Source organism: Carettochelys insculpta, chromosome 9 (genome assembly GCF_033958435.1).
Source record: "Carettochelys insculpta isolate YL-2023 chromosome 9, ASM3395843v1, whole genome shotgun sequence".
Lineage (NCBI taxonomy): Eukaryota > Metazoa > Chordata > Testudines > Carettochelyidae > Carettochelys > Carettochelys insculpta.
The window spans coordinates 33,403,133-33,416,038 of NC_134145.1; the positions used below are offsets into that span (position 1 = coordinate 33,403,133).

Consider the following 12,906-nt stretch of genomic DNA (forward strand, 5'->3'; position numbering starts at 1 on the left):
TGAAATGTTGGACAACTCCCTCTAGCATCCTCAAGAGAGAGGGAGGGAGAGGCAGACAGACACATCAGTCATCTGCAACCCATCCTGGACAAAATCCTTCACTCTCACAGACCTTGGGAGGCAGGCCTGTCCTCGCCTACAGGCAGTCTGCCAACCTTAAACAAATTCTCACCAGCAACTAGAGACCACAACACAGTAACTCTAAACCCGGAACCAATCCCTGCAGTAAACCACGCTGCCAGCTCTGCTAACATATCTACACCAGCAATATCATCACAGGACCTAACATCAACGACACCATCAGGGGTTCTTTCACCTGCACATCTACTAATGTAATTTATACCATCACGTGCCAGCAATGCCCCACTGCAATTTACATTGGCCAAACTGGACAGTCTCTACATAAAAGAATAAATGGACATAAATCAGACATCAGGAATGGTAACATACAAAAACCTGTAGGAGAACACTTCAGTCTTCTTGGACACTCAGTAACAGATTTAAAAGTAGCAGTCCTGCAACAAAAAAAATTTCAAAAATCAAATGAAGAGAGAAATCTCTGAGCTGCAATTCATTTGCAAATTTGACTCCATCAACCAAGGATTAAACAGAGACTGGGAGTGGTTGGTCCATTACAAAAGCAGTTTCTCTGCTCTTCATGTTAACACCACCACATTAGAATCTGACAATGGGCCACATTTCCCCCTGACTGATCTGACTTCTTTTCTCCTCTCAATGTATACTACTGATAATGGGCCATTTCCACCCCGACTGAATAGACATTGTGAGGTCTGGCCCTTTCCTTTACTGAGATCCCCCCCCCTTTTTAAATCCTCCTCTGAAACCTTCCACACACACATACACACCCCACCCACTTGTGCATCTGATGAAGTGGATCTTTGCCCACAAAAGCTTATGCTCCAAAATATCTGTTAGTCTATAAGGTGCCACAGGACTTCTTGTTATGTTGTCTATGTTCACTTACTTTGTCTCCCAAGGAAACAATTTAACTTCTGGGATCCAAATCATTGTGACCACTTTGAAGTTGCGAACAGTACTTTTCACAGCATGTCACTAGTTCACTGTCATTAGCAAAGTGGTAGAAAGCATCCTCAACACAGGAAAATTATCCCTGAGCAAAGAGCATAAGGGTAAATTGATAAAATTTCCTGGCACACTGAGACAGTTCTCCTGGCACACCAGTGTGCCACGGCATGCTGGTTGAAAACCACTTACGTAGTTTACAAAGAAATGAAATGTGTTTTACTCTGACATCGGTTTATTTAAATACATTTTTACCCTGAAATCTGAATTTAAAATACAATAATCTGTCTTCCAAAAGTGCTCTTCTGCCTAAATTAAGCCTCAGACACATTTTTTTATAATGTTCACAGCAGCTTCCTGCTCAAATTTTTGAGGTTTCAAACACTGAACCTGTTGAACAAAAGTAAGTAAAGCCCCACTGATGAACTTTAGGGCCATGAATGTTTAAGGATTTGTCATTCTTTGACTCTTTCACAAAAATAGTAGATTTGAATTGATGTTGTTGGCTTCCCTACCCCCATATCATCATCTTGGAAGAGCATAGCTATAACTTCATGCAAGAAAAGGCAGAAGTTGTTTAGAAGATCTCATAAGCACATATTAAAAGATTCACCTCCACCATTTTAAGCTGGCTATTTCAGCAACAGGGGAAAAATAGTTGCCTCAGAAGAATTAATTTTCTGATTACAAGGAAGTGAATAAGACATAAATGAGTACTTGCTACTCTCCATCCTGCTTCATCAGGATGAGTTTAAATGAACTAAAATTAACCTCGATTTCATAGAAACCTTGATAGTACATAACTTTTGTTCACACTTTTTCTTCAGAATAATTTTCCCTAATATTTGAGGTATTACTAACACACAAAAACAGCATGTCCCATGGTACCTTATGTATGAACAGATTTTTTGGAGCATAAGCTTTCGTGGGCAAAAACCCAATGCTCCAAAAATCTGTTAGTCTGTAAGGTGCCACAGGACTTCTTGTTGTTTTTGTGGATACAGACTAATACTTACTAACACCTACTTTTCTCTCAAAGTGCATCTGATCAGACATATATATAATCCACATGGGTATGTGCAATTCAAGTACCTTGTGCTACATGATGCTTCCAGAAAATCATTTTGACCGCAATGAATGGTCTTAGACAAATACCTTCAAAGAGCAGATTGTTTGATGGTCTTAAGGTATTGTTTGATGGTCTTAAGAACTGACAAACTGAAAGAACTAAGTGGTTATTAATATGTTGAACTTGGAGGATTGGTCGGCCTCAAAGTTATGCCTTTAATAATACTTTAAACACAATGTAAATCCACCAACAGTATTGCCTAACATACTGTAGTGTTTCATACTCTGAAATCCAAATCTGGTGAAGTCATTACTGACAAAGCCAAACAGATGGAGTGCTGGGTTGAGCACTACTCCGAGCTGTACTCACGTGAGAACGTTGTGGTTGATGCAGCCCTCAATGCCGTTGAGCTCCTACCAGTAATGGACGAACTGGATCAGGAGCTGACTGTGGATGAACTGAAGAGAGCCATCGACAGCATTGCAGCAGGAAAGGCCCCTGGTCAGGATGGTATACCACCAGAGGTAATCAAGTGTGCCGCGGACACACTCCTGGAACCCCTACATGAGCTATTATGCCTGTGCTGCAAAGAGGGTGAGGTTCCACAGGATATGCGCGATGCTAACATTGTAACGTTGTATAAGAACAAAGGAGACAGAAGCGACTGCAACAATTACCGTGGAATCTCTCTCCTAAGCATCACTGGCAAACTGTTCGCTCGCGTCATCCTTGGCAGACTCCAGAAGATTGCTGACAGGGTGTACCCCAAATCACAGTGCAGATTCCACGCAGAGAGGTCTGCCATTGACATGGTCTTCTCTCTAAGGCAGCTGCAGGAGAAATGCAGGGAGCAGAGGAAGCCACTCTACATAGCCTTCATCGACTTGACCAAGGCCTTTGACTTGGTCAGCAGGGATGGTCTGTTCAAACTGCTCCACAAGATAGGCTGTCCTCCACGGTTACTCAAGATGATCCAGTCATTCCATGAAGACATGAGAGGAACCATCCAATATGACGGCGCTTTATCGGATGCTTTCAGAATCAGGAGCGGCGTCAAACAAGGATGTGTGCTTGCTCCGACATTGTTTGGGATCTTCTTTGCACTCCTCCTGAAGCATGCCTTTGGATCTTCAGCAGAGGGCATCTTGCTGCACACAAGATCTGATGGGAAACTGTTTAATCTTGCAAGGCTGAAAGCTAAGTCTAAGGTGCGGGAAGTCCTCATCGGAGACATGCTGTTCGCAGACGATGCTGCTGTAGTGTCTCACACAGAAGACCAGCTTCAAAAACTGCTGGATCGGTTCTCCAAAGCGTGCAAGGACTTTGGGCTTACCATCAGCCTAAAGAAGACAAACGTACTCGGTCAGGATGTTGCTGAATCCCCATCAATCAGCATTGACAACTATACGTTAGAGGTCGTCCATGAGTTCGTTTACCTCGGGTCCACCATCACTGACACCCTGTTGTTGGACACTGAGCTAAATAGGAGGATCGGAAAAGCGGCCACAACTCTGTCCAGACTCAGCAAGAGTGTGGAATAACAACAAGCTGTACACTCACACCAAAATGCAAGTCTACAGAGCCTGCATCCTCAGCACCCTCCTTTATGGCAGCGAGACTTGGACCCTGTATGCCCGCCAGGAAAAGCGGCTGAACGTCTTCCACTTGCGCTGCCTCAGGCACATCCTTGGAATATCATGGAAGGACAGAGTGACCAACACCGCCGTCCTCGAGCAAGCTGGAATCCCAACCATGCACACCCTCCTCAGGCAGCGTCGGCTCCACTGGCTTGGCCACGTCCACAGGATGAATGATGGAAGGATTCCAAAAGACATCCTGTATGGTGAGCTAGCCTCTGGCAAAAGACCTCCTGGACGCCCCCAGTTGTGCTACAAAGATGTCTGCAAAAGAGACCTCAGAGAGGTAGACATCGAGCTGGACAACTGGGAAGAACTAGCAGGCGACCGCAGCAGATGGAGGCAGGGGTTACACAAGGGCCTTCAGAAGGGCGAGATGAGGATCAGACAGCTAGCAGAGGAGAAGCAAGCGCAGAGAAAGCACAATAAGGACTTGCCAGACACCCACCACATCTGCAAGAGATGCAGCAGGGACTGTCACTCTCGTGTGGGTCTTCATAGTCACAGTAGACGCTGTAAATGAAGCCCTCAATTGAAACTATAAAGGGCGCGATCCATAGTCTTTGCAGACTGAAGGATGCCAGAGAGAGAGAGACTGTAGTGTTTTAAAACAAGCTATTACAAAGTTTCTGTGTTTGTCTGATTTGGAACAGTTACAGATTTTGAGTCAGAGCATGGAAATTCACTATCAGGAACTCTTTGTCACAGTAGCACAGAGGAAATATTGGGATTTTTAAAAGCTGTGACAAGAAGATGAGTCAACCATGTCACTAGTAAAGGACATGCAGCATAAGAGCCTTGACTACCCATTTTCCTACGGACTAGACTAAGGAACAATACATCTCTCAGTTGAACAGAAAAGGTTTTGTTAATTTGACAGTTTGTACAAAGCAGCTCAGAGAACTCTTGCATACCCAGGTCTCCTTTTCCACATATGCATGTTTTGAATAAAGGATTTTAAAGAGAGATCTTTGCTATAGTGGGATTAAAGTAGAGTGCATGAAAAAAATATTAGTGGTTTGTCATTTTACACAGGGCAAGACCTTGAAAACAGTAGGATCCCAACCTAAAGATGCAAAACTTTGTAAATACTGGGACCTTCAGAGTTTAGGAGCTCTGCAAGCACCTTGAGTTATGAAGATTTTGGGAGAAGGGGCTTGGAGTCAAATTGACCTTCTAAAAAGTCTCTGCTGTACCCTTGACTCCTCCAGACATTCTCTGGCTACGTCTACACGTGCACGCTACATCGAAATAGCTTATTTCGATGTAGCGACATCAAAATAGTCTATTTCGATGAATAATGTCTACACGTCCTCCAGGGCTGGCAACGTCGACGTTCAACTTCGACGTTGGGCAGCACCACATCGAAATAGGCGCTGCGAGGGAACATCTACACGCCAAAGTAGCACACATCGAAATAAGGGTGCCAGGAACAGCTGCAGACAGGGTCACAGGGCGGACTCAACAGCAAGCCGCTCCCTTAAAGGGCCCCTCACAGACACAGTTGCACTAAACAACACAAGATCCACAGAGCCGACAACTGGTTGCAGACCCTGTGCATGCAGCATGGATCCCCAGCTGCAGCAGCAGCAGCCAGAAGCCCTGGGCTAAGGGCTGCTGCACACAGTGACCATAGAGCCCTGCAGGGGCTGGAGAGAGAGCGTCTCTCAACCCCTCAGCTGATGGCCGCCATGGCGGACCCCGCTATTTCGATGTTGCGGGACGCGGATCGTCTGCACATGCCCTACTTCGACGTTCAACTTCGAAGTAGGGTGCTATTCCCATCCCCTCATGGGGTTAGCGACTTCAACATCTCGCCACCTAACGTCAATTTCAACTTCGAAATAGCGCCCAACACGTGTAGCCGTGACGGGCGCTATTTCGAAGTTGGCGCCGCTACTTCGAAGTAGCATGCACATGTAGACACGGCCTCTTAGTGCTAGCTGTTCCCACTTTGCCACCTCCACTCCCTTTCTTCCTCTGCAGTGTCTTATTGTTTCTTGACTAACGTGTGTTCTCGCATAATTTATAGAGTAGTCAGAAGGGAAAATGTTCAGTTATAGGACAAAGGTGATCTTTAGAGGCAGGCCTTTTATTAGAAACGTTGTTTTCAATCTCCTTTAGCTCATTAAAGCTGCGTCTACACGTGCACGCTACTTCAAAGTAGCGGCACCAACTTCGATGTTAGGCGGCGAGACGTCGAAGTCGCTAACCTCATGAGGGGATGGGAATAGCGCCCTACTTCGACGTTCAACGTCGAAGTAGGGACCGTGTAGACGATCCGCGTCCCGCAATGTCGAAATTGCTGGGTCCTCCATGGCGGCCATCAGCTGGGGGGTTGAGAGATGCTCTCTCTCCAGCCCCTGCGGGGCTCTATGGTCACCGTGGGCAGCAGCCCTTAGCCCAGGGCTTCTGGCTGCTTCTGCGGCAGCTGGGGATCTATGCTGCAGGCACAGGGTCTGCAACCAGTTGTCAGCTCTGTGTATCTTGTGTTGTTTAGTGCAACTGTGTCTGGGAGGGGCCCTTTAAGGGAGCGGCTGGCTGTTGAGTCCGCCCTGTGACCCTGTCTGCAGCTGTGCCTGGCATCCCTATTTCGATGTGTGCTACTTTGACGTGTAGACGTTCCCTCGCTGCGCCTATTTCGATGTTGGGCTGAGCAACGTCGAAGTTGAACATCGACGTTGCTGGCCCTGGAGGACGTGTAGACGCTATTCATCGAAATAGACTATTTCGATGTTGGCTGCACGTGTAGACGTAGCCTAAGGGTCAAGCTACAAGCAGTCTGCAGGCAAATATAATTCCTGATTCAACAAATAGATTTATTTGTCTAATATTCACAAAAATCCCACTTGCCACTGAGTATTTAAACACAAAGTAAACATCTCTATAAGTATGACTCTCCTGAGTCCAGATGTAAGGATAGCTTTTAAATGAGACTAGCAAAGCTTACTGTATCTAATTTAATGTTGAAAATTTGACTATGAAACTCAAGTACAAGTGTGGTATTTTAGCTACATACTTTACAGTTTGTAAACGCCATAAAATCCTTCATCTGAAAATAATACATCTTCAAAGTAGGTTTGAGGGGGAAATGGGAGGCTGATATTGCAAGAGGGAGGTTCTTTGTCTGATTTACATAAATTTTGGTTTTCTTTGACATTTATATTTGACTCCTAACTTACCAGACTTTCTAATCATTAGAATTTTACTAACTGTGATGTTCCCTAGAATCTTTTTTTTATTTTTCTGTTTCGTAGATGTCATGATGAGACTAGCCTGGGTGAATTCATTTTAATGTTTGGTTCTGCTAAGCTGCACAGATAAATCAGCCATCCTTAATATTGGCTGTTAGGACTGGCCAGTTTGTATAGCAGATGTCTGTTATTCCCAGTGGACCATGGGAGTAGACAGGTGATATGGAGTGGCCTTGACTTTTCTTTAAGGCTATGTCTAGACTTCAGGCTTTTGTCGACAAAACACAGGGACTGGCCAGATTGTAAAGTGCATTTTGTTGACAATAAGTTGACAGAACGGAGTGGTTTTGTTGACACCCATACCTGGCTCACCATGAGGAAGAGTGCCTCTGTTGAGAGCGATCTGTTGACAAAAGGTGGGTGTAGACATTTTAGGGGGCCTTCTATTGAAGGAAGAGGCCTCTTAGAAACCACACTGGTGCCCCAGTGGACAGCTTGTCTGTAGCAATCAGTGATATATGGTTCATGCCTCTGGGCCCTCTTAAAGCTGCAGGGAGCCTGGGGAACCCCATGGCAGGAAGCTGAGCATGGGAGCAGCAGTGTGCCATGAGCCACACGGCTGTATCCAGCGTGCTCAAGAGTCACATCTCGGGCAGATATGGCAGAGCCACAGGCCCCTTGAAACTCCCCTGGGCCCTCAAGAGAGCAGCCCCAGGGATCCAAGGACCCTCCCTGTGGCTTAAAGAGGCATCCCTTTGTGGTACCTTGGCAGAGATTTAGGTCTGCCAGGATCTATGGGCCAAGGAGGAGGCGCTGCAAGACCCCAGGGCCAGGCTCCAGAATGCAGACATTTAAGGCCACTTGGCCGAGGCCCTGGCTGAATGGGGCCACACTCAAGCAGGTCAGGGCTAAGGTAAAAACTGCAGCAGGGATATGGCTGGGCCTGGGATGCTGCAGGCTGCTTGGGGTCAGAACTAGCCACCTACCCCTCTTACTGGGAGCCACACCAAATCCTGGGGGTGGGGGGTGATCACGTTGCCTCTCCTAGTCTGAGCCTGTATACAGGGCTCAATACCCCCTTTGTCACTGACAAGGAGGAACTGGAGGAGGAGGGCAAGCTGGAGGAGGGGCAGCAGCAGGCCCTGGATGACACCGGCAGCATCTTGATCGTACTGGATCCGATCCTAGGCAGTCAGGACACCTCCTGGGCCACCTTGGATGCTGCAGGGGGTTCCTCAGGTGAGTGCCCTGGTAATCTCGCACCCCAGGGCATGGGAGGTGGGTGCAGATGGGACAGGGTGTGTGTGTTGCTCAAGCGGGAACCCACTCTGTGGTCCCAGCATATGGAACCGTGTGCAGCAGTAGCATGTGCCACCCAGACCCACAAGACAGCCTCAGGGCCCGGGTGGCATTCTGCTGCCGGGCTCACGGGAGGCTGGATGAGCTTCAGGCCCTTGGTGGGGGGCACCCTCTCAATACCTGCCACAGTTGGAAGCAAGCTAGCCACAAGGGTGTCGGCATGACCCTGGACAGCTTGAGGGGTGCTGCACCCAGCTCCAGCAGTCAGTGGTACAAGCCACAGAGGTGTGATGGGCTCCAGTGTGCCTGGCTCCCACTCCACCCCTGAGGGGACTTCTCTGTGGCTGAACGCCACTCTTGATGGTAGCCTGTCATCCGGAGGGTGGCAGTTGCCAGCATGGCTCCATAGGCACCTCAGCATCCTTGTGCAGTAGGGTCCACTATGCAGGCCACACATGCCTTTGCGCCGGGGGCATTGCTGTCCTTTGGCCTGAGGGGTGTTGGTTGCCGCTCACTGTGGGAGGCACAGCCTCAGGAGCTGTGTTCCATGAATGACTGACCGTCTGTCCCTCCTTGTGTTCCATACAGCTGGACCAAAACCAATTAAGGGCTGGGCTACCCTCCATGTTGCCGCCACACCACCCTTGGAGTAAGAAGAGATCACAGGTACAGGAGGACTTCCTGTGGCAGCATGTGGCGGTCCTAAAAGACATACAACAAACGCTTGTTTACCGCGTCTGTGAGGATGTGGAGTGGTACTCCTGGGTATGGTACCAGCTAATGTCCCACTGCAACACTATAACCACAGTGTGGTGGGACATGCTGGCCCAGCTGCCTGCTGCTGCTCTCAGAGCCCTATACCTTACTGCCTTCCCACAAGGTGCCCTGAACACCACTCCCCACCTGCTCCCCGCGTAGTGGCCGTGTCCCCTGCCCCAGCCCCTCCTTGTCTGTACCTCCCTACTGTTCCTGGCACCCAGCCAGCCCTGATGGGGGCCCTAAATACACAGTGGGAGGTGATCCAGAGGCTGATGCCACTCAGGGTCTTGCTCCCTCCTGGGTTCATGGTTCTCCTCCACGCATGTTCGGAGATCCCCCACCCCATGTCGCAGGCCCCCCCACCTCCAGCTTCAGAGGGCACCCTCCACTCTCCAGTCCCAAACACCACCACCCCTCTTTTATAAATAGTTAAAAATACACCAGTTTATTGTTCACCACACAAACAAGTGGGTTTATTATTCTAAGTTTGGGGAGGGTAAAGGGATGAAGGAGAGATTGTGGTGGGGATGGGTGGAGGCTGTGGGCCTGGGGCCCCTGCTGTGGAGACTTGGGTAGGGTTAACTGGGGTCCTTGGGAGAAGCTCTTCCTCAGGGCTTCCTGGATCCATGCCCTGTCCTGATAGGCATGGCAGTTGACAGCTGTGCTCAGCTGCTCTTAGGCTCACCCCTCGCAGCTGGCAGCTGCCTCCCACTCGAGGAGGATGGCCTTCCCCTCCATGATATTGTGCAGGGTACAACAAAGTGCCACAATCTTGAGGATGTTGTGCCCTCCCCATGTTACGGCGGGGCAGCAGGCACCTGAATCGTGCATTTAGGTGGTCAAAGGCGCATTCAGCCTGCATCCTGGTGCAGTTCAGGCACTCATTGAGTTGTTCCCTGCCGGGGTCCAGTTGTCCAGTATATAGCTTGATTAGCCACGGCATGAGGAGGTAAGTCGTATCTTCCACAACTCAGACTGTTATCTGCATGTCTCCAACTGCCAGCTCTTGGCAGGGGACAGATATGCCCATCTCCAATTTCTGGCACGGGCTGGAACTGTGGAACAAGCAGGCGTTGTGCTCGCTGCCTGAGTACCCAATGTGGATGTCTTTGAACTGTCTGGAGTGATCAATCAGGTCCTGCAACACCATGGAGAAGTAGCCCTTCCTGTTGATGAACTTGGCTGCATGATGCTCTGGGGTGCAGATTGGGATGTTAGTCCTTTTGATGGTTTTGGCGCACTTCAGGAGCCCCAGGGCAGCGAATCCGGCCACGACCTGGTCAAGGTCTCCCAGGAAGATGACCCTCCGCAGCAGGATCAAGTTGACAGCCCTCACAACCTGCAGAGGGAGGCGACTGAACACACATGACAGGGACTAAAGTGGGGAGTACCTGGGCCTTTGGGAGGTGGCCACCCCCACCATCAGTAGCAGAACTGTATGAGGGTGGGACAACATGATCCCCCAGGGATGGGGCTTCCCCCCAGCCACACTCCTTCTCTCATACCTTCAATCCCAGTTCCAGAGGGTCCGCCTTTAGGGACTGCAGCCCAAGAGTGCAATACCTCCATGATGAGGACCTTGATGGTGGACTTCTCAACGCCAAACTGGTTGCCCATTGATCAATAGCTGTTAAGGGTAGCAAGCTTCCAGAGGGCAATTGTGACCTGTTTCTCCACGGGAATGGTGGACCACAGCTGGGTGTTGTGTCTCCGGAGGGCAGGGGCAAGCCAGGCAGAAGGCTCCAAGAAGGTGGCCTTCCACATGCAGAAGTTTTGGAGATGCTGCTGGTCATCCCACTGCCCCATAACCAGCCAGTCCCACCAGTCTGAACTGATGTGGTGCCTCCAGAGCCACCTGTGCACCATGGACAGCGGGTGCAGGTGTGTAGTTCCTGCAACCAGAACAGCAGTCCTGAAGATGATCTTGGGGTTGGCTTCACTGAGGAAAGGAAGGCAGCTGACAGAAAATTGAGCAGCTGGAGCATGTCTGCATGGGGCCATCGCAAGCCCGGGGCAGCTCTGGTGGCATGGCACCCAGGGACCAACTGCATCGCCTGCAATTTCAGGGCAAGCTCAGCGGGCACTGGGGGCTTGGCTGTCCCTGTCAGAAGTAGGCAAGCCCACAGCAGGGGCAGGGAGCGGCTCTCCAGAGGGGTCCCTTTAAGCGTGCGTCTCCGTGGGGCTCTGGCACCAGCTCTTGGAAGGAATTGGTGATCTGCAACACTGGCTGAGGTAGTTCCGAGTGGCTGTTTTGCCAAGATAGTTCCCGGACTGTCTGGCCGCACTCTGTCGGTTGAGTGGATTGCTCTTTCGATGTGCTTTGGTGTCTGGACACTCTCTCTGTTGGCAGAGGTTTTGTTCAAAGATAGCTTCTGACTAAAGCTTCTGTTGACGAAAGCCTGCAGTCTAGACATAGCCTTAGAGGTTTTTCTCCCAGCTGGAAGGAAAGTAAGCTACCAAGAATGTTGGAAAAAGAAATATAATGCTGCAGTCTTGCATCCTGATAGTAAATTACATGATGTGCTGATGATTTCAACACTTTTGTTTACAAATTTTGCATACTTTCAAGTACTCTCAATTTCTGTTTTTTTCTATTTATATATAATATTCAGTATGCAATTCAAAAGTAATTGGTTTCTTTATATTTCCTTCATGTAAGGTTTGTTGGGCATAACAAAGAAATGTGGTTTGAAGCTGTTATTTTGAAACATTTGAAAAATGTCATGAGTAAATTTGAATGCTTTCTTCTAGGGCTGTTTATTCATCTGATAAAAACATTAGGGAAATTGAGGAAGACGTTCTGAGGAAAAAAATATTGGAGCCCAGACAAACACAGGGAGATGAAATCTTTACACCTGATAGTCCTCGGAACACTCAAATATCAGATGTAAAATACACTGGAAGTGACAGAACATTTGATGATCAGCAATTTCTACATAGTGCCGTAGAAACGGAAGTTGTTTGCCAACAGAATAATGAAGATGAAATTTTAGAAGACAATGATGCTGAAGAAAATGTAACTAAGCCAGGTGAAGTTAGAATTTTCTGTCATTTTTTTCTAGTTAACCAAACACCAGTGTAGGTTTGATCTAAAGTTTGTGGGTCGGGTTATGGTTACTGCACTAAGAAGACTAAGATGAATATTTCTTGCTTTGGCCCAGATCATTCACTCATGTCCTGAGTAAATGGGAATTATAAGGAGCATACAGGATGCGGTTAAAACTGTATCTCTTGGATTCATACTGCCATGGAATGAAAGTTTAGTAACACATACTCAGCCTATGTCTACACTAGACATAGAAGTAAACCACAGAGACGCAATTTTAGCTACGATTGCTAAAATTGATTTATCTGTGGTTGACTTCCATATCTGTCCATACGTCAGAATGTCGACGGGAGCATTTCTCCCTTCGACCTTCCTTATTCCTCACCTCTTGCAAGGAGTACAGGGGTCAACATTGACCCCCGGGCACAGGTCATTCTTCCACTGTAGTGTGGCTCTAGCCCAGGGATTCCCAACCTATAGGTCAGGACCCAAACATGGATCACAGTTAGATCTCTAAAGGGTCCCCAGCAACTCAGAGCTGCATGTGGCTCTTAAAGAAGCTATTTGCAGCTCCTTAACACTGCCACATCCAGCGGCTATCTCTATCAATAGAGAAGCAGTTTATGCATTATGCATATATTATGCATTAATATTTGTAGCCATCCCAGGCAAGCCACTTAATAGACTCTTGCAGTAAGTAATTTTCACCCCCTCTTCACCCATATTTGCCCCCTTCTGTTCTATGTGAGTAATTTGTCTGTTTTTCATTTTTTGTTTGTATCTCCTCCCCAGCCTCTGACTGTGACTCCCCAAGCCCCTCCAGCCTCTGAGTGTTACTCCCCCCAGCCCTGAGGGTGA

The 12,906-nt window shown here is 48.3% G+C and overlaps 1 protein-coding gene across 2 annotated transcripts in view; it reads left to right on the forward strand.

The window, feature by feature from the left end:
• BTBD8 (BTB domain containing 8) overlaps positions 1 to 12,906 on the forward strand; it is a 70,470-nt gene that overhangs the window by 20,563 nt on the left and 37,001 nt on the right. For both annotated transcript variants that reach the window (XM_075003214.1, XM_075003213.1), the window contains exon 3: positions 11,754 to 12,031. In XM_075003214.1, coding sequence (XP_074859315.1) covers positions 11,754 to 12,031 — 278 coding nt within the window. The remainder of the gene's footprint in view (positions 1 to 11,753; positions 12,032 to 12,906) is intronic.